At 55.0% G+C, this 19,553-nt stretch overlaps 5 protein-coding genes across 5 annotated transcripts; 3 read left to right on the top strand and 2 right to left on the bottom strand.

Annotated features, from left to right (window-relative positions):
* Positions 1-410: 410 nt before the first annotated feature.
* GCG54_00003417 (DASH complex subunit DAD2) lies at positions 411-970 on the top strand (the record flags this gene model as incomplete). Its single annotated transcript, XM_045403490.1, has 3 exons — positions 411-627; positions 690-749; positions 807-970. 3 exons carry the CDS (start codon positions 411-413, stop codon positions 968-970), a joined length of 441 nt encoding a protein of 146 aa, XP_045259678.1.
* A 1,180-nt stretch (positions 971-2,150) lies between these two features.
* Positions 2,151-4,449, top strand: GCG54_00003416 (uncharacterized protein; the record flags this gene model as incomplete). The annotated part of the gene is made up of 2 exons (XM_045403489.1): positions 2,151-2,655; positions 2,708-4,449. 2 exons carry the CDS (start codon positions 2,151-2,153, stop codon positions 4,447-4,449), a joined length of 2,247 nt encoding a protein of 748 aa, XP_045259677.1.
* Positions 4,450-5,126: 677 nt separating this feature from the next.
* GCG54_00003415 (Acetylcholinesterase) lies at positions 5,127-6,936 on the top strand (the record flags this gene model as incomplete). The annotated part of the gene is made up of 2 exons (XM_045403488.1): positions 5,127-5,726; positions 5,791-6,936. The coding sequence occupies 2 exons, from the start codon at positions 5,127-5,129 to the stop codon at positions 6,934-6,936; spliced, it is 1,746 nt and encodes a 581-aa protein (XP_045259676.1).
* Positions 6,937-7,600: 664 nt separating this feature from the next.
* On the bottom strand, positions 7,601-8,836 carry GCG54_00003414 (uncharacterized protein; the record flags this gene model as incomplete). The annotated part of the gene is made up of 1 exon (XM_045403487.1): positions 7,601-8,836. The coding sequence occupies one exon, from the start codon at positions 8,834-8,836 to the stop codon at positions 7,601-7,603; it is 1,236 nt and encodes a 411-aa protein (XP_045259675.1).
* A 5,846-nt stretch (positions 8,837-14,682) lies between these two features.
* Positions 14,683-17,347, bottom strand: GCG54_00003413 (uncharacterized protein; the record flags this gene model as incomplete). Its single annotated transcript, XM_045403486.1, has 6 exons — positions 14,683-14,927; positions 14,971-15,434; positions 15,490-16,844; positions 16,895-17,055; positions 17,119-17,146; positions 17,231-17,347. The coding sequence occupies 6 exons, from the start codon at positions 17,345-17,347 to the stop codon at positions 14,683-14,685; spliced, it is 2,370 nt and encodes a 789-aa protein (XP_045259674.1).
* Between the last annotated feature and the right edge of the window lie 2,206 nt (positions 17,348-19,553).

Raw genomic sequence — 19,553 nt, 5'->3', positions numbered from 1 at the left:
GTCCAGAAACTGAGGAATGAAAAGCTGAGAAACGAAGCGAAGCTCGATACGGAGGCAGTGACGCTGGGGGTCTGAGTGGGAGAAAATTTACCGAGTGTCATTTATTTACACTCGGCCTGATTTAGACTAGTGTAAACAAAGCCCAGGATGAAGGGTTGCTGGGGGGCGCATTCGCATGGGCCAGATACCCCACTAAACATGCTCCACTGCCCGCCAGAACCAGCTGCGTACAATTCTTACATGTGCATCTACGAATATCTCACCTCACATAACGTTTTGTGAAGAAGCCGCATTCGACGAGATAATAACCTCCGCCACCACACGCACTTTGTCGAGTTTCTCGGGACAGTAGCAGGCGGATTTTTGCGAGCCATCAAGTCGACTCTTTCAATCTCATCGACGGAACCACGATGTCGTACCCTACTCGATCGCTTTCGACTCGACTGCCCGGCACGGGGTCGCAGAACGCCTCGTCGGCCGGTCCCTCGCCCATGTTGGTTGCGCGCATTGCAGAGAAGAAAGCAGAGCTAGAACACTTGAGAGAGCTCCGCGACCTGAGCGCCGCAGTCGCAGGCCAGATGGAAGCTCTGGAGCAGAAGCTGTCTACGCTGTCAGACGGAACGGAAGGTGGGCATGAGCAAGCTTTCTACAGCCCTGTGGAATTGAATGTCAGGGCTAACCAACATCAGCGATCGCCATGGTCATTGGTAACTGGCATAACGTGTTGGGTGCCATCAACATGGCTTCTGGTATGTGCAGCCCGCAAGCAATTAGTGGTGTACGATAAAGCTCACGAACATGCCCAGCCAAACTTGCAAAACCACCTGCAGACGAACCATCAGGGAATGAAGACCCCAGCATGCTTCTTCCACAAACGTTGGTTCGCATTCCAACGGAGCATGCACCGACGTTGCAAGCGCAGGCCGAGAACGCGGCAGAGAGCGCAGAGAACACGTCGACCTTGTCATGATGGCGACACACCAATCCGGACGAACCAACCCAAAAAGCAAGCACGTCTTACGCCGCATGATCCTCCTAGATACCCAACGCCCTGGCTGCTCCCGCACAACGTTGGCCAATCTGTTCTTTTCCGGATAGAAGTTTCAGTCAGGTCAACTCCCAATTCACGTCTAGCACGTGTGCCAATGGCGGTCATCCACTACGTCCTGTTGAACAATATGGCTATACTGATATTGCCACGAAAGCGCAACTCTGCATGAAGGGTGCCGCCATAGCGTACCCAGTCTGCTGTCTGGAGGTAGCATGCCCTGCTTTATATGAAGCTGACGGAAAGCGATGTGTTGGCGCCGCTTAGCGTCCAGCTCCTGTGTGTCTGGATTGACACTGGATTGGGCGGAAAGGCCCCACCGAAGTCAACAAATGCGTGCGGGGTCCAAACGGAAAGACGCGTCCGAGGGGAGACACGCGTTTCCTGCACGTAAGGTACGGATGTTCTGTACAGTTGCATGAGTCGTCGCACTTGCGTTGCGCGTTGCTACAGCGAGATGGACTAGGTAGCTGCATCATCCCTCGGGGGCCTTGCCTTGTGGTTTGGGTATGCCACCCTTCCCCAGCAAGCCAAACGAGCCTGCCGCAGCCCAATATCCGTCATGTCACGCCGGCGCCTGCGCCTGTGCACACACACTGGCGCTGTCCTGTCCTGTTCTGGCTGGTGTGATGGGAACTGACAGATAGGTAGCGAGAGGAAAGTGCAGTATTGATTACAATTTCCGCCGACTTCTTGGCCAATTGATCATTGCCTGTGTTTATTTGTCCCTCTCAGCCGCGACCCCAGACTTCCCCAGTCTCTCCCAACGTCAACTCCCTCTCATCTTGGTTTCCCATCAAACTCAGCTAAAGGTATACGCCCAAATACGCATTGTCTTGGTTTTTTCCATCCTCTCTTCCAGCTGATAATCCCGAACACTTCATCGGCATCCCCTCCGCCTTACGCTGTCCCAAGTTCACAAGGCCAAATAACCCCGCCAATATTACACGCACCCCGGCTGTCCCGAAGCGAAATTGCCTGCGAATTCCAGATAGCCAACTGGTCCCCAAAGTCGCCATTTCCTTGTCCGTCCAATTGCCTGGGTTGGCAGCTCCCTGCCACGTTCAGGTCGGATCCGGAGATTGGTCTGGCTGCTGGCACGATGGCTCGCGGTGCACCTCGATCCAGGGCCCGGGCCCACGCCCACGAGTTCGTCGTCGTTGAAGACGACACAGCCACCACGGATATTTCCAACCAACATGCTTCAATAGACGCAAACATTGCTCTCCTTGACAGACATGACACTAATACTGAGAGAGGTCCCCACAACTTCATTGACCACTTGACCGACAAACTCAAGGAGCTGCATATCTATAGCCCTGAAAAGAATCGCGGCGACAGATCGTTACTTCCTATTTCCAACAGCCGTCCAACTCGATTGTCTGTTCACAGTGTCGACACCGAGATCTTCCCACTCCTCCAGGCTGTCAAGGAAGAAGCCGAAGACTGCGACAATTGCCCAGCTGAGACCATTTACGCGCAAGGACCAATCCCTGCACAGCCGCCTCGAGTGATCGAGGGTGTCCCCTCGTTGACTGAAACAAACGCATTAACGGCGTCTGCTAGCCAGGCACAGGACTCATTTGAAGCCAGCGTCCCCTCTGAAGGTTTGCCCATTACGCTCTTCTCCTAACATACCATCGATCCTAACCGCCGTAGTCTTCTCTGTCCTTGACATTCCTGATCACCAACGGCCGCTGAGTGCTAATTCACATATTCAGTCGAGTATCACACGACACAAGGCAGGTCAGTATGACTATGTACTTTCGGTTCCTGGCCTAGACGGCCCAGCCTTGCGAATCGGTCCGCCCAGTCGGGTTCAGGATGAATCGCAGAGCTTTGGCTGCAACGTTCTGGCGCAGAACCAAGGCTCGACCTCTCATATCTGCAGTCAGGGCAAACTGACTAATACCTACCGAATTCTAGCCACTCCTTTAGGGCCTGAGGAAGTCGTGTCACTGCGCGCACATCAATACTCACAGGTGGAAGAAACCATGGCCATCGCCGAGCCCGTCGTTCGACTTCTTTCTCCAACGCCTGTGGAGAACGACACCGCATTGAACAAGACATCGCAGTCAGGTATCACGGTCACTATTGTCGAACAGACCCGGCCGAACCAGATGGAGCCTTCAGCCAAGGCAAATGAAAACAGGAAGGAGTCCTCAGTTGATGTACTCGGGCATCCAAAGGACAGAGTCATTTCCGTATCTACAGACGACAGCAGTTTTCAGGCTCCGCACACGCCCTCACGATCGACTTCTGCAAGTTCGCAGTCGCGCATAGAGGACTCCCTAGAAGCCATTGATAGACTCGAAGAGCAATTGGAGCTTGTCGATGCTGCCATTACACCACCTAGCAAAACCCGGCGACACCAAGCAGCAAGCGATGAATCGCCTGCTTTGAACGATTCCGCCATCCGGTGCAATGGCTCCTTACTGAGTCATGGCCCAAGCAGTGCCAGGTCGAAACCTGTGACCTCTAAAACCCGCCCAACTCAGAGAAAGTCTGTCTCAATCGTTGACGACAAGAGAGCTACAGGGTCTCCGGCCAAAGCAACTCCGACCCGATCTTCTGTTTCTCGGCCAACTAGCTTGCTGCCGCCAATCAAATCCACCAAGCCCCCAACAAAGCCATCGTTTGAGCTGCCGGGAGAGGCCGTCGCTAGGCGTCTAAAGGAGCAACGCGAAGCCCGTCAAGCGCAGCAGGCGCAGGACAAGGCTGCAGCCGCAGCCGCAGCAGCGCCTCAGAGAAGGAGATCAACTAAAGCACTGACGCGACCCACATTTGAGCTTCCGGGAGAGGCAATCTCCAAGCGCAAGAGGGAGGATCGTGAAGCCAGGCTCAGACAACAGGAGGAGGACGAGCGCAAGCGTCGCGAGTTCAAGGCGCGTCCTATCAGGGCGAAACTAAATTCAGCTTCGTACCCCCGCGAGACTGCTACTAGTCGTGCTCGCCAGGGCAAAGCCTCTGAGTCGAGCGAGGCAGCCCAGGTTGAGCAAAGCCCTGCCAAGCGCTCATCGATTATTATGACTCCGCGAACGCCAGTCACAAGATCCACATCAAACAGATCCCCACAGGCTCGAGGCAGAGGCCTGTCCCAAGCTACCGTCACTTCCCAAATCAGCCGTGGTACTTCTACTTCTACTACCAGTATGGGAAAGCGCAGCACGCTATCTGCCGAGGACTTGGAGCAGCAAAAGATAAAGGGCAGGGAGGTTTTTGAGCGGGACAACGGTTACCTCGAGGATAAGGAGCGGGAACGTCGTGAACGTGAACTCAATGCCAAGCTTGCTCGCGAGCAGGCCGCCGAGCGCTCCAGACAAGCGAGCAGAGAGTGGGCTGAGAAGCAGCGACGCAAGCAGCTGGCAGCAACTAATGCGGTGGCCCGTCAAGCAGTTTAGCCCATGTTGTGTTTTGTAGTATTGGATTATGTGGAGTTTTTGGGGTCAGAAAGGTCTGTAGTTTTAAAGCATACCGTGCAGTAGAACTTGTTACCACCTCATGTCAATTTCCAACGTGTGTGGCCAGTGGCCTATAACAGCGGCTGTGGGAACACTAGCGAGTATGATGAGGCAAAGACCATCTGTGAGAGCTGTCGAACAATGCAACAGAACCAGCCGCCCAGTCTCGAACTGGGTTTCAACTTCAACCACGTTCGGCAGTCCGGTCTGCTGTTAATGAGATCTCCTGTAAATATGATACACCCAGTCGGCATGTCTTTCCCCAAGTTTCAGCCACAAAAGAAACTCTGCGGCTGTGACCGCCCAGCTCGCTTGGCTGACCAGGCGGTTGCGGCGTGCCGGACCGGTGAGAAAAACGGACAGAGCCGCTCGGTAGGACTAGCGCCGGGTGATAGCGGAGCCCGCCAACGACATCCCGCAAACTTGGCCTCGGTCCTCTTGTCGTCTGGTTTCAAATTCCCACAAGCTTCGTGAGGGAGACGTATCTGGATCCTTCAATAAACCAAAATATTGATCAAATACCTGATTCGATCGACGCTTACAAATTGGGAGCCAGTCCACATCACCGCAATTAGTTATATATACGAGCAGGGCCATCATATTCCTCTTGCTCCGCCATGATCACGAGAAGTTCTGAAGGCCGACAGCCTACCGTCCGCCTGACCCAGGGCATCTACACTGGAAAAATAGTCGATGATGAAGACTTTCCGCGTGAGATAGAGGCCTTTCTTGGCATCCCCTACGCGGAGGCCCAACGCCTCCAACGCGCATCGCACCCGCCGGCATCTTCGGAGACCTTTGACGCTTCTGAATACGGCCCCGCCTGTCCTACGGCAGACCCTTCTGTCCCTTCTCGCGAGGCTTGTCTAAGCGCAAACGTCTTTCGGCCCTTCTCAGAACGTTCGGGGGAGGTCACGAAGACGGTCCCGGTGTTGGTCTATGTCCACGGCGGGGCCTTCAACTTTGGACGAGGAGCAGACAGGAATCTCGGTGCATTCGTGGCCTTCGCCAAGAAGGACATCGTCGCTGTGAGCTTCAACTACCGTCTTGGACCGCTTGGCTTTCTGCCGTGTGGCATCGCAGCGAATGAGGGCATCTCCAATCTGGGGCTCCATGATCAGAGGTCCCTCCTGGATTGGGTCCACCAGAACATCGTCCAGTTCGGGGGCGACGCAGAAGATGTCACGGTGATGGGTTTCAGTGCCGGCGCACATTCAGTACGCCACCCCTCTTTCATCTCTTCGCAATCTCACACCTAGAAGGCTTCACTGACACCCACAGCTTGGACACCACCTCCTCTCGGCGCCCTCGCGTAAGCTCTTCCGCCGCGCGATTCTGGAATCAGGCGCGGCGACAGCCCGCTCCGTCCTCGCAGCAACGCATCCTCGCCACGAAGCCCAGTTTGCGCAATTTCTGTCGTACGCCTCCCTCTCCCATCTCCCAAAATACCAAATTCTCCCCGCCCTCCGCTCCCTACCGCTGCCAAAGCTCCTCCAAGCTTCAGTGGCCGTTTGGACAGAAAACGCGCCGTCGGTCCAATGGCCCTTTCAGCCCTCAATCGACGGCAACGTAGACACCGAGGCCACAGTTATTCCAGGCATGCCCATCCGGACATGGACGACACCGTCTTCGGACCTTCCCTCGCCTCCACCTCTCATCACAGGCTTCAACTCCTCCGAGGGCACAACCTTCGTTCCGGCGTCCGCATCGTCTCCCACCGCCCTGAAAGACTTCTTCGCCGCCCTGATACCCTCCTTGACGCACTCCGACTTGGAGACACTGGACTCCCTCTACCCTCCCGCCTCAAGCTACCCACCCCCGCCGACCCCTGGCCATGGCGCCCAGTTCCGCCGCCTGGCGCACGCATACGGCCACTACGGCTATATTGCGCCGCTGATCCATTCAGCCCACTTTGCGTCCCGCAAGGGCCGACCGGTGTGGGTGTATGAATACGCCGCGCACGCGGACCTCGGCGCCGCGAACCACGGAGACCACGTCCCCGCCGCCACTCGCGACAGTGACATACTCTCGCCGCACCGGACGCCCGGGTTGTGGGCTACGAGCGAGGCCATGCACGGGTTCTGGTCGTCTTTCGTCACCTGCAAGGATTCCGAGGAAGGGCCCAACGAGTTGGTCAACTCGAGCGGTATCACCTGGCCGAGGTTTGTGTCCCCGTTCGGTGATTCACCCGGAGGCGCGGACGATCACGTTCCCGAGGATGATGAAGATGAGGTGAGGGGGAAGATTGTCGTCTTTGGGGAGGGGAATGATGAGTTCATGGGCCGTCGTGGGCAGCGAAAGCATGGTACCGTCGCACGGGTAAGGGCGTTGACAGAGGCGGAAGTGCGGCAATTCCGATTCTGGTGGGATCGCGTTGCGTTGAGCGAGGGCATGGGGGTTGCCGATGAGGATGGAACACGATTGTAATTGTCTACCTAGAGCGACGCCCATTAAGAGGAATAGGTACTCGTGACATTAGACATGTTGCATGCACGAAATGTCATGCAGGTCTAAGACAGAATTGTCCAGAGTCGACAAAGGAACATCATTTCATACGTATCTAAAAAACAAATTGCCCATACGATATATCTGGGTTGACCCAACATCCATTTTAAACCAGCACTTCGGAAACTTTTGCTGCGCGACAATGTCTTACATTCAAAACAGGCAACACTTGCTTTTCTGTGAGCAACAAGTCACAACGCCTGTGTGCCTTATTTCTCTCTATGTACACCGATTGAATTGAAGCGACATGACTGCGACCTTGGAGGATTTGACCGGAACGACCCCAAATGGTGTATGTATATGAAGAAATGAATCATGTGCGTCGAACGAGTGATTATAAGCTCCGTGCAAGCGATATGGTGCAATCTGTAGATGGCAGGCAAATGGCAGCGGAGATGGCCGATATTAATAGTGTAGTTCTCTGAGCAGCAAAGGTGTTGCCGTATGCCATGATTTCCGTGAATCCGTAACGCCGTTTTAAGTTCCCGACTTGGGCATCGTTTGCCTGGTGGGGACGGTGGGTATCTTCAGAACAAAACCCCAGCAGACTGGTTATCAACAAAGTTTTAGCGTGACTCGCTAGATTTCAAAAGTTCTGCGAGATGCCCGCATTTTGTTGTTGTGGGTAGTGAGAGGGGTTTTCGATCCTGGTGTTACGACGAGCCGGGTTGTCACGGATTACGGGTTGACCGGGAAGCTCGGTGGGTCGCTGATCGCCGTACGGGTTATCGGAGTAAGGATTGTTGCCATACTGATCGTAGTAGGCATTGCCTCCTCCTCCTCCGGTGTAGGCCATGCCGATGCCACCATCAGACGTATCGGAGCGGTTGCCAGCACTGTAGGAGGACGATGCGTTTGATGGGCCACGCTGGACGCCAGGTCCACGGTTCAGAGCGGCCGAAGGGCCCATGGCGCCAAGAATCTCGCCGTCGGGTGAGTATGAGCCGTCGTTGATCAGAGGCTCTCCTGAACGGGTGTCAGTGCCGCGAGTTGGTGATGTTGTGTCCGAGTGAGCCGCACCTGTGTTGCCTCCAGACATGGTCGTAGATGCCTTGCGTCCGGTGGATCCGGCCAGAGTGGTGGTGCCCCATCCACGGTATCCAGCAGAACCATCCTCTTTCATCTCATAAGAGCCGCCATCACCAAGGGATGGGATCGTGGGGTCCGCATTGGGGTTGTAGGCGTAATCTTCAACCTCCTTCCGGCGTTCCTCCTCAGCATGCTTGCGCTGCTTCCTCTTGCGCCAAAAGTAAATACCGGCCAGAATAAGCAGCGCCACAGCTGCGATGGGAACAACTACAGCGACAGCGATTTTACCTCCATCGGTGAGACCGCCTTTCGAATCGCTACCGGAGTTGGAAGCGCCGTTCGTTGAAGATGCAGATGCGGAGGTACTCCCGGTCGTTTTGGAGGGGTTGGCAGCCTCGGTCTGTGTAATGATTTGGATGACTGTGCTGGTCTGGCCCCCGGGTACAGTTGGGGTAATCACAACAGTAGTTGCGACAACCGATGTTGCTGGCTGTGTGGTTTCAGCAGCAGCCGTGGTTGTCTGCGGGGTGGTCTGCTGTGTCGTGGTCGTCGGAATCTGTTGCTGCGTTGTTGTTTGAACTTGAGATGTAGCCGCAGGTGCAGTTGTGGTAATCAGCGTTGTAGGAGCAGCTGTGGTGGTCTCAGCAGCAGGGGTTGTTGTCGCCGCAGCAGGTGTGGTTTGCTGCTGGGTCGTTTGAGGAGTCGTTGCAGCAGGCGTGGTGGCGGCTACGGTACCATTGGAAGATGGTTCCTGCCTCAAGAAGAGGTGCGGAAACCGACTGGGAAACGACATGTTAGTGATGGTTCTGGGGTGTGGTGAGGTCGCATCGCCAAGTGCATGAGTAGAGAGATGATGCGAATTGAAGCCGCGGGGAGACGGAATGCAGATTTCAAGAACAGAATGGCAGTTGAATGCCGCGGCTGCAGGATCCCTCCACTCGGGAGGCGAGCTGGTGATCTGCAAAGGTGCCGTAGTTGGCTCGGCAAAATGGAGAGGAAGCACAAAAGTTGGACAACTCACCCCCAATACATGGTTGGCGCAAAATGCAGACTGCAGGGCCGAGTACGGCGTGTTTCAACGCGCAGTCGACTAGAAACAGCGCGTTGTCGAATTCAATCGGCGGGGGGCCAACGGTAGGGTTCGATGAGGCCGCTGAGAAGAAAGTTGGCGACACACGCGTGGAACAGGCGGCAATGAAGGGCCTGATTCGCAAGTGGCACGGTGCGGCAGGTTGTCAATTGTTTGGAGTTCGTGCGGGAAGGGGAAGAAAAAGGGAGTTGTTTCGCGTTTGAGTCGCAGTCTGCTCAGACAAGACGAACGGGCGATAATTGGCGCGGGTGGCTGAGTCAGGTTCAGGTGGTGCCTGCGAAAGCGACCAAGTGCAGACGGTTCGGCTGCGCGTGCCCAGGTACTACTGCGCGGGTCGGCGGAAAAGGTCGGGCGGTTGGCAGGGCCGAAGTCGAGTTGGGCGAAGCAGGAAGCGCCGCGGAGGTTGCGACTTGTCGATCGCGGTCAGGCAAGGAGTGATCAATTGGACGGGAGTAAAAAGACCAAAAAAAAAACAAGGAAAAAGGAAAAAATGGATTAGACAATTGCGAGAGAAGAAGAAAGCGAGGGGATATGAGGTGCAGTCGGGAAGAGGGGAAAGGGAGGATGTAATGGACCAGGTGGGAGGAAGGACTGTCAAATTATCGGTAGCAGGTCGTGGATTTCTTGGAAGCGTGTCGACTAACTTGTTGTTGCTGCTCCTGCTGCTCTTGCTGCCGCCGATTGGAAGGGCAAGGGCAGGGGTTGAAGGAGGCGGGAAGGGACACGGGAGGGGAAAAGCAGCGAAAGGGAGGAGGAGGAAGAGGGAGGGATGCTCCGTAGGAGCAGGACAGGAAGCCGGGAATATGTATGTTTTGAGCAAGTGAGATCGCAGGTGGAGCTGTCCGTACGTCCCTCGCCCTTCCGTGTACAAGAACGGGCAGTGAACACGGGCAACGAGGTAAGGTAGGCAAGGTAGCTACTACTGCCTACTACTGCAATTGCGCTGCACTGCACTTGCGGGCACCATACCACACCACACCACCATCCTCGCATTGCACTCAAACGTACATGGAATCCGAAGCAATTGCAAATGCGGACGCAGAGGTAGACGCGGAGGCACAGCTACATTGGCTCCCCTCTGCTTCCACAACCCAGCACAACCCAACCAACCATCTTGCCTGGGCAAGTAAAGTACCTAACGTAAGGTAGGTAGGGTAGGCATCTCATCCCATCCCATCCCATCTTGCCTTGCGGGCCCCGTCCCATCCATCCCATCCTGTTCCATCTTGTCCCCTGCTATCCCATTGTCAGCGTTTGGGGTGCCAGTGGCTCAGCAGCAATGGGCGATGGTTCCAATGGCAGGTTACAGCATGAGGTCACCCTCCGCAGTTATGTCGCCGGCGTACCTGGCAAGCGACCCATATCGACTTGTCCGATCTGCAGCTCGGGCGCCGACTGCACGGCACCTTACAGCGGATACCTACTTCATTCTAGGTAGCCCAGGTAAGGTACTCGACCAAGCCCTTTCCTCCCTACCTCAAAGCTCTTGAACAAGTTTGACCTCTTCCAGAATCGTCATGTTTGTTTGTCCCTTGGCCAAAAGGAACACTCGAGTCTCGAGACCTGCCGCCAATATCACATCCCGATGTCTCTGTCATCTCGCAGAAAGTGCGGCACATGCCCGTCGAAATTGCGAATCGCTGCAGCCACTGCCTTCTTTGGCTGCCCTGCACCACAAAGTCCCCGAGGTACCCTGGCCAGCACAAAAGCCTAAAAGGCTTAGACGCGCGAAGGGAATGCACCTGGACTTGGTCCCCTCACTAGGCCACGGCAAGCGGTCGTCCGTCAATAAAATCCCGGGAATGTTCAGTCCTGAATGTCATCTACTTGAATGCCCGTTGGCGCCCGCCTCCTTTGCGTTTGCGAATACCTGACAAGCACTTGCGGCTTGACTCGTCTCAACTCGAGTGCCGTCCCGCCGCCCTTGACAATCGCTCACAACGTGCTGCGCGTTCCAGACCTTGCCACATGTCGGCCGATAACGAGAAACGGGAGACAAGTCAATAAGCTTGGAAATGCACGACACGACTTCTCAAACGCGACACGCCAGGCGAGTACGCAAGCGAGGAAGACAAAGCACGATGGTAAGGTTTCACTTGGTGGACAGAAAGACCAGACGAAGAAGCACCCTGGAAGTCATCCCCGGACTCCGTTAAGAGTTCGACTGCCCTGAGTCCGTCATCCAACAGCACGGTACAGCACTGCACTGCACGGATCTCGCTCCTTTTGGAGGCCCTCGAACAGCAAGTTGAGCTCATGATTGGGATTCGCGATTCGCTTCGCTACGCTGCGCCGGGGCACTAGAGGGCCTGCCCGCTCTGTTCGTATCCAGAGTGACTGCGACTTGCGCCGGCCTGGCCCGATTTCTCCTCGTCGTCCGACCTACCAACCTAAGCTGGGTAAGTTGCAGGCCTCCTCCTGGCAAACCACACCGGATGCCGGGGCCAACAGCCCAACCCAGTATGCGTACCCGTACGGGTGCCCGTCATCATTGTTCCCGGCCATGTCCACTGTTCTCGTCGGGCCATTCATCCACCCGCTGCTATCGTGTCTTTCCTCGTTCCATGCTGGAGGAAGAAGTCGAACTGACGCCTTGTCAGGAATGACGAGCAATTGCCAACAACGCGTCCTGATTCCTAGAGTCCAGCCTTTGACTCTCAATCTCTTCCTCATTACTCGCAGCCCAGGCTATGCTGGTGCTGTGCACATACACAAATAACCCTTCCCGGTGTTTATTTTGCCGCCCGTAGCTGTCCCCACGTCGACATTTCAGCAGCGCCAATTGTTGCTAAAACTAGCTGATTTGCCTCACAGTGGGCTTTTGCTTGTGGACCGCTTCGTATCCCGTTGGGGGGCTGCTGATCTCCAGCGCGTGCTTATTCGTGTGCAGCCAAGGCAGCGTGGATACAACTGATCTCTTCTCTTGTGTCCGTACGATCCCGCCGATCGACCATGGTAACGATATGGCGTCAAGCCCACGCTTCTCTGGTCAGATCGGCAGGAGTTGACCCGCTTGACCAAGCACAGAGGTTGCGCCCATCCAAGCGCGAAGGCGGACAAGGAGGGAACAGGACAGCCAAGCTACACAGCAACAGGACCGATTCTGTGAATGATCGGCAGCCGCACCGGCAGACCTCCTCGGTTCAAGAAACCCACAGTGTGTTCTGCGTTCTGGAAGTCGAGACCGCGGACAGTAACAGGGTCTTGTCGGCGCAAACTTTTGAAGCCAGCCAACTTTCAGAGCCGCCAGGCGAATTGGCGACGCACCGCTGCTCCGTTATCCGCTGTTGACGCCATTGGTGTAACCTTGGTTTACATCCGACAGCTTATTCAAGCCCCCAAGTCCCGTATTGAGGGGCCGGCGCTTTCGAGATCGGGGTCACTTCTGCTAGACTGCCTACCGTCCGCACTCTACATCCGAAGGCCGATCATTTAGACCTCAGATCCGCATGCGGCCCGTATCAACTATCAGATTTCGTAACATTGCTTACATGCGGCTTGCAGACCACGGATAGATGGATGGTCTTTCGAACTGCCTCACCTGACCTGTACGCTTATTTCTTTCCAGCAAGCTGACAGCAGGGACGAGCCTTTGTTCATTCGCAGACAACCGCGTTATTGAGGCCATCAGTAGTGTCAGTTCTCCGTTGTTACCACTGCGTTGGCACATATACCCTTGATCCCCCAGATGACGTCTGGAGCTGGCAAATCACGGCCAGAGACAGCGGCCAGGATTGCCCCGACGTGTCAAGATCTGTGGAGGGATAATTGCAATAACATCAAGATCAGTATACCGTCCCGTCGGCATCTCCTTTTTCAAGCAAGGGATCAACACCACCAGCCACCAGGCAAAACGTCATGTCACCTCCAAACCCCTCCACACCCTCGAGGCACTGACCAGATCCCCTTGCCATTTCGCCTCAACCTGTCCATGGAAACCTCTCAACCAAGCAACGGCCAATCTGCTTCCATCGCATCATCCCGTCCTTTGCAAACAAACCCCAACATGGGCATCTGTCCCAGACCATACAGCCCAGAACTCAATCGCTCGTGCGCAACCCCCGGTCTTTTGCTCCAGGAGATGACGGCGGCCGTTCGGTGCCCGCATCACAGTACAGTTCCAGTGCCGTTGTCGTTGAACAATGCAGCATGTTTACCGACTACGCTTACTTATACGCGATCCTGAACCTTTTTGATGTTGGAAACTTTGAAGCAATCCCTCCTCTATGTTCAGAAGCATACGGCTGGCACCATGCAAAGATTGGTCTGGCAACGTCACATGAACCAGGAAGAAGCAAAGCAGGTGGGCGCCGGTAAGATAACATGCTAGATTCGCCCACGCGCAGCTTTGCCGCAGATATCAATCCAGAAGTTCTTCAGCAGCGTGGAACTCCGCACACGAGTACGCCTCAAGCTTGCCTCGCCAGTCTCGAAAGAGACAGAGATAAGCTGTTGGCCCCCTCTCTCCTCACTAAAGGAGGGAAATCTCTGTCCAACGGCGTCGTCCCGAAACTAGCTTACTCTTAAGCTAAGTTACCGAGCCCAAGCTCGTTTTCCCAGCCGCCTCACACACACAGAGACACGCACGCATGGCTGCGCCCTCCTTTGAAAATCCAAAACTCATCCCAGCTTCGTACCGACAGCTCCCCATTGGCTGCGGCCCGCGCTCCTCGCCAGTAGAAACGCCACCGAGTGCACCATCGACTGCTAGGCGCAAACAAGAACCACAACATCTGACAAGTGTCCGGATGGTAATTAAAAATAACTTTCTAGTCAAACCTGCTGTCATTGGTGCCGAAAACGCCTGGAGGGACTCGCCGCCGACGGCATACGCTGCCGATGAGAGGGGCCGCCTGTTCGGGTTCAGTAGAATCGCGAGAGGCGCGGGCCGTGATGAGTATTTGGTACTGACTCGCAGAAGGGGGAGATCTATTGCGAGTGCATGCAACACGACAGTCAGCAACTTCATCAGCGGACGTCAGTGAAGACAGTGGAGCGGTTGGGGTGTTTCTGCAGTGAGCGGCGGAGCGATGACGGCGTCTGCGTCTACACATGCATCATATCCTCTGGAGCCCACGTCTCGCTGGAGCGTGGCTGGAAAAAGAGCGAGCAGGAACGACTTGGTCATTTGATCCCATATTGTGAAAAGTCCAGCCTCTACTGTCGTCCCTGACCCTTTCATCAGATCTGTGCCTCGCCTTGGTCAAATTCTTGCCAAACCATTGCTGCAAAGGGGCTCTGCTGACTGTTTAAAAACAAGGCGGTAGTAGAATACTTATGGTCGATGTCAAGCTTTCCAAGTTTTCTCATCGTCAACCAAAACAAACGTGGGTTGTGTATAGATCCTCATACCGATTTTGCGCTTCTCGCTTCTCTCCCAGACATGCCACTGGATAGTTGCGCAATGCAATAAATCAAGTTACTCGTGGTCTGTGGGAATCATTCTACGTGCCCGTTGTAACGAACCTCCTATTGCCAGTCGTCCGCCGAGCCCCTTACAAGCCTTAACCCGCCCGTCCAGTCTCATTGACCCTCAGAACCTTTCCAATCTACAACGCATCGCGACTAGTAGCGGTGTTGGCCTGGGTATTGTCCCCAGCCACCACCACCGCCCTGCGGATGATGGGGGTGATGCGGTTGCTGATAAGGAGGATACTGACCTGGCGGTGGTCCACCGTATCCAGGGCCGCCATAGCCTGGTCCGCCATACCCCTGAGGAGGTTGCGGAGGCCCCCACTGTCCCTGAGGAGGGGGATGCGGCTGGTGATGACCATAGCCTTGCGGTTCAGGCTGACTGTAGTAGCCGGAGGCGTGGCCTTGAGAAGATTCGTAGCCACCACTTGGGTACGGCTGGCTGCTCGCTCTATGGTCTTGGTCATAGCCGTAGTTTGTATTCTGAGGTGGCAGAGGAGAGCTGGACAGAGGCTTTCTGTCGTCTCCGTCCATTGAGTTGAGATCTCTCGTCCGGATTTGGCTCCAAAGCGATCCCTTGTTCTTCCCATGACCCAACTCGCCAAAGCTGTCCCAAGCGCCGTGAGAGTGGCCGGGACCATCGTGGCCTCTGGAGGCCTCGCCGCTCAAGATATGGTTCTTACCCGCCTTGACAGACTCAGATGACAGAAGGTGGGACAGCTCATGCTTGTGAGGGCTTTCGTCGACCCACTTGCGAACCGTCTCGAACATACTTCTTTGAATCTCAATTCTCTCGTCTCGGATAGCCGGGTGGTGGAAGGCCCGAAGGACATCGTTGACAACCTCGTCAACAGGCACTCCGGGATTCTCCCAAGCATAAAGAACTCGGCTGCGTTCTGTTAGCAACTCATTCAATATGTCGCTGTCCCCACGGCGGCACTTACGGAACAACATATTGCAGAACAGTCGCGGCAACTCTGCCGGCGCACGAGTTGAGAATGTTAGTGAAGTGGTCCTTGGACAGCATTGAGTGAGTGGGGTCATCGCAGCTCGGATTTTTCCAAGGCTCCAGCTGTGAGTTGGAACTTGCACTGATGACGGTTGAGGAGCCATCCTTGAGGACCTTGGAGACTTGGTTGATGATCGGTCTCACGAAAGGTGCCAGCAGCCCGAGGATGAAGGCTGTGAGTGTCTCACTAATATGATCCAATAGCTTCTCCAGGCCAGGAACCTTGGAGATGATGTTGCTGATAGACTTGACGATCTTATCCCTGAACTGGAGGATAGGGTAGATGTTCTTCGCCGTCTTGACAGGGTCGAAGTTTGTACTCATGCCAGGTACTTGATTGGCGCTGTCGCGAGACAAGTCACCACGACTGCTTGAGTAGTTGCCGACATTCTGGTTTTCCCGCTCTTGTTCAGCCGATCGGGCTTGTAACTCCTTGGCTTGTTTAGCCAAGCCGCCACCGATACCCGGAAGCTGGTCAACAAGGGAGATGAAGTCGTTTGACTTGTTTGAAGAAGACGAGCTGGAACTAAGTCCAAAAAGTCCACGGCTGCCGCTGCTACTGTTGCCGCCGAGGCCGGCAAGATTGCCCAGGCTTCCCAGTCCGGGTATGCTTCCCAGACCACTTGAGGAGCCTCCAGAAGAACCACCTCCTACGTTTCCAGTCAGGCCTTCGGCGTTCTGAAGCGCTACGTTCATCTCGTCGACCTCGGATTGTGTGAAGTGATCGGTAGCCTCGCCCAAGACAGAGTGGAGGAAGTCTACAGCTCCAAAAGTTCCGGTAACCAGAGGAAACACTCGACGGCCGTGAAGATCGATCTCCGTGGCGGCGCCACAATGGGGGTAGACTTGATGATAACCGAGTTCGCGGAGGGCGAGCTCGCAGTAGTTGCTGTGGGCGCTGAAGTCCTCCATGCAGTGTAGGGCTTGGCCGAGACACCGCAGGGCCTCGCAAAGATCGTCCTCCTTGCCCGAGCCACGGGAGCCGTTCGTGTAAACTCGACCATAGTGGATGCTGCGAGCAAAGCTGAAGCGAAGGTAGCCAGCGCTGGTTGCCCAACCGCCTGATTCGTTGGCAATATAGTTCTTCATGCCGGTGCGAGAATCGATTTTGGTCTCAACAGGGTCTACAGGACCTCGCAGACGAGGATCAAACTTGCGTGCGTCCATGCCGTCAGCGTACCCAAGGGGGTTGTCGATATGCTCCTCGGGACGATAGACGCCGAGGCGCTCCTCAGTGACCTCAAATTCCTCCGTCGCATAGCCAAACGCCATGAAGGAAAGCACCCAGACCTAAGTGAATGGTAAGAAGCGGAGGGGACAACATTGCGCGAGAGACGAACCAAGATTCTGATTGTGGGAGCATTGACTCCCTTCAAGCTTCCAACATCGACAGCCTGAGAATAGTCACGCAGCCAGTTGCCGAAGTAGACCCTTGAAACCAGCATCGAGGTCCACTTCTTGCCCTTCAAGAAGGCGATGGTCTTGAGCATGTCCTCGATATCTGCATGCGACCACGTCAGCGAATCAGTAACTATGAGAAGCAGAGGAGCAAGGAGGAACGTACCTCCATGACGCCAATTGACACCCTCGACCTGAAAAATCGTCCAGTGGTCAGTATTTGCAATGCGTGGTAGATAAACAGCATCAGCAAAAGAGTGCTCGGGTAAAGCGCCTACCTGCGCGATGGAGGGAATGTTGCCGGCGCCAAAAGCTGCGGCGCGCCCTGGTAAAAGCACCAGGAGAAGACAGAGGGCAAGGAGGAGAGACCCTCTCCCAAAACCGGATGACGCCATGTCCACGGGAATGAGGTTTAGGTTGTGCGAAAGAAGGGAAGTGAGGTTCGATCGCAGAGGCGCGTTGGATGTTCGGTAAAAAGGGAGGCGTCGCCTTGTTATCGGGTGTCGTTGGCCCACGAGGTTGGGAATCAGCCTTGGAGGGGTAAAAGGTGAGAAAGCAACGTAATGTAGGATGACGAAGGAAAGTTCAGGTCCAAGTAGGACAGATGAGCTAAGCTCAGCTAAGAAACGGCGAGCTGAACTGTCTCGCCAGGGAGGCGAGCTTGAGTAAGAGGGACTGGGTGAAGGTTTTAGCTGGACAAAGGAGGATTGGGTTTGGCTACCCCGGCTGTCTGAGGCAACGCTGGATTGATTATTAGCTCTTGCTGGTGCCTCTTGCCCAGATACCTAGTCTTAGCAAACAATGTCACAACCTCACAGTGTGATGTAAGGTAGGACGGTAGGGTCGTACGTCAACGGCAAAGCCGTGCCGCGCAAAAGATTGTGGAAGCTTGGGTGCTTGGCTACGGAACCTGGGGCTTGGGAAATGGTAGTCTTAGATAAAAAGTGAGGCACAAGCGGGGCAACATCTCTAGCATGAGATACCTCACATTACTACCCAATTTGCTGCCCCGCCACACGTCAGGATCACTGCTGACGACGACCTCGTCCCGCACCGCACTGCACCACACTCTCGCTCTTCCAGTGCGGCTATGCCCTAGGGTCAGACGGGGAACTGCCCCAAGAGAAGAGCTGAACAATTGATTACTTGGCTATGAAGTTGAGCAAGCCAATGGGATGCACCACACGGGTAGTCATCCCTGGCTTTTGTCCAATGATTGACGTGAGATTGGTTTTGCTTGGTCTTGCTGTAAGATAACGTAAAGTGAAATAAGGTATGCGATTGAGGGGCTCCCTCGCGGCAACCTTAGGTCAAGCGCCGAGCAACGATGTGAAATTGTGCTGGGGGGCAAATCTTTCCTGGAATGGTCCTTGCTCACTCACCCCGTTAAATAGTTATGTATCTATTGAGCATATGCATGAGCCCGGGGCCAAGGCAGCTGAGTATTGCATGAGAAGACATGGTGTTGGGAAGTCTTCCATTGTGGCAGGTAGACGCATATGAGTTTCATGATGACGTCTTCCAATGGTGAAAAGCGTACCGCATGATGCCAACGAACAAGTTAATGTGCTTGAGAATGGAAAACTTCCGGGGGTCACATACTGCATAGTAGGATGCGTGGCTGGAAGAAACTTCCTGTTTCTTTAAGGCGTGCGTGCCATCGCAGCTGCAAGGTTGATGGTGCTGAGCTCAGCGCCAAAGGTATTCGTAGGGCAGGGCTGTCTTTGCAAGGCAGCTGGTGAGACGGTCTCCTCTCCAAGCACATGGCGTCTGGTAGGTTAGGCCTGGGTGCCCGGCAGCTAGTCGGAGGGTGCCTGACAATGTCCAGGCTTCTTCCCAGCTCGAAACCCAGCCCAGTGAGGTAATCAAGCATGTTTGGCAGTCAAGGTTGGTTGGTCTAGCCGCCGTGTTCGTTTCCTCATCCACTTCCTCCAAAAGTTGGGCGCGACTTGACTTTCAACTCAATTTGACAGCGACTTGTGCAGCTCAAGTGCGGGGGAGTTTGTGTGTAAGTACACTACCTTATGTAGGTAGGTAGACACTCTGTGGCCAATTGGGTTCACAGCTTCAATTTACACACAAGTGAATGCTCTGCCAGGGTGAGTAGTTACCTCAGCAGATACAGAGTAGAGCCAACGATGGACGTCGATGTGGACGAATCCAACGCGCGGCTTTCAGCTACCACGCAGGCGAAGCCACAGTGTGCCCTGGCAAAGGCCCCGAGGCCACATGCACGTGTGAGAGATTGAGGTCGCCACTATCACGCATCTCCTCAAAAAAGGGACCATGTCCAATGCATCAACAAGTCACAAGTCGCATCTTGCAAGCCAAGCGCATTGCATGTGCGCTGCAAGACACCGGCTGCTTCTGCTGTAAAGCAGAGTGCTAGAGTGCCGCCCCCAACAATGCTCTAAGAAGACCACAGACCGCCGCTGCTGCCAGAAGGCGCCACGGCACTCGCTGCGATCTTGCTCATTGGGGGTCACGGCCCATTGCCGATGGTGCTAAGATGTAGAGGCGACCATGATAGGTGTAGGTAGGTAAGACCAAGAGCCCCAAGCCCCAAAACTACCCCTCGTTTCCAAGCCACGGCCCGCATGT

Source organism: Colletotrichum gloeosporioides, assembly GCF_011800055.1.
Source record: "Colletotrichum gloeosporioides strain Lc1 chromosome Unknown consensus_74, whole genome shotgun sequence".
NCBI lineage: Eukaryota > Fungi > Ascomycota > Sordariomycetes > Glomerellales > Glomerellaceae > Colletotrichum > Colletotrichum gloeosporioides.
This window is presented reverse-complemented; position numbering and strand designations above follow the sequence as displayed.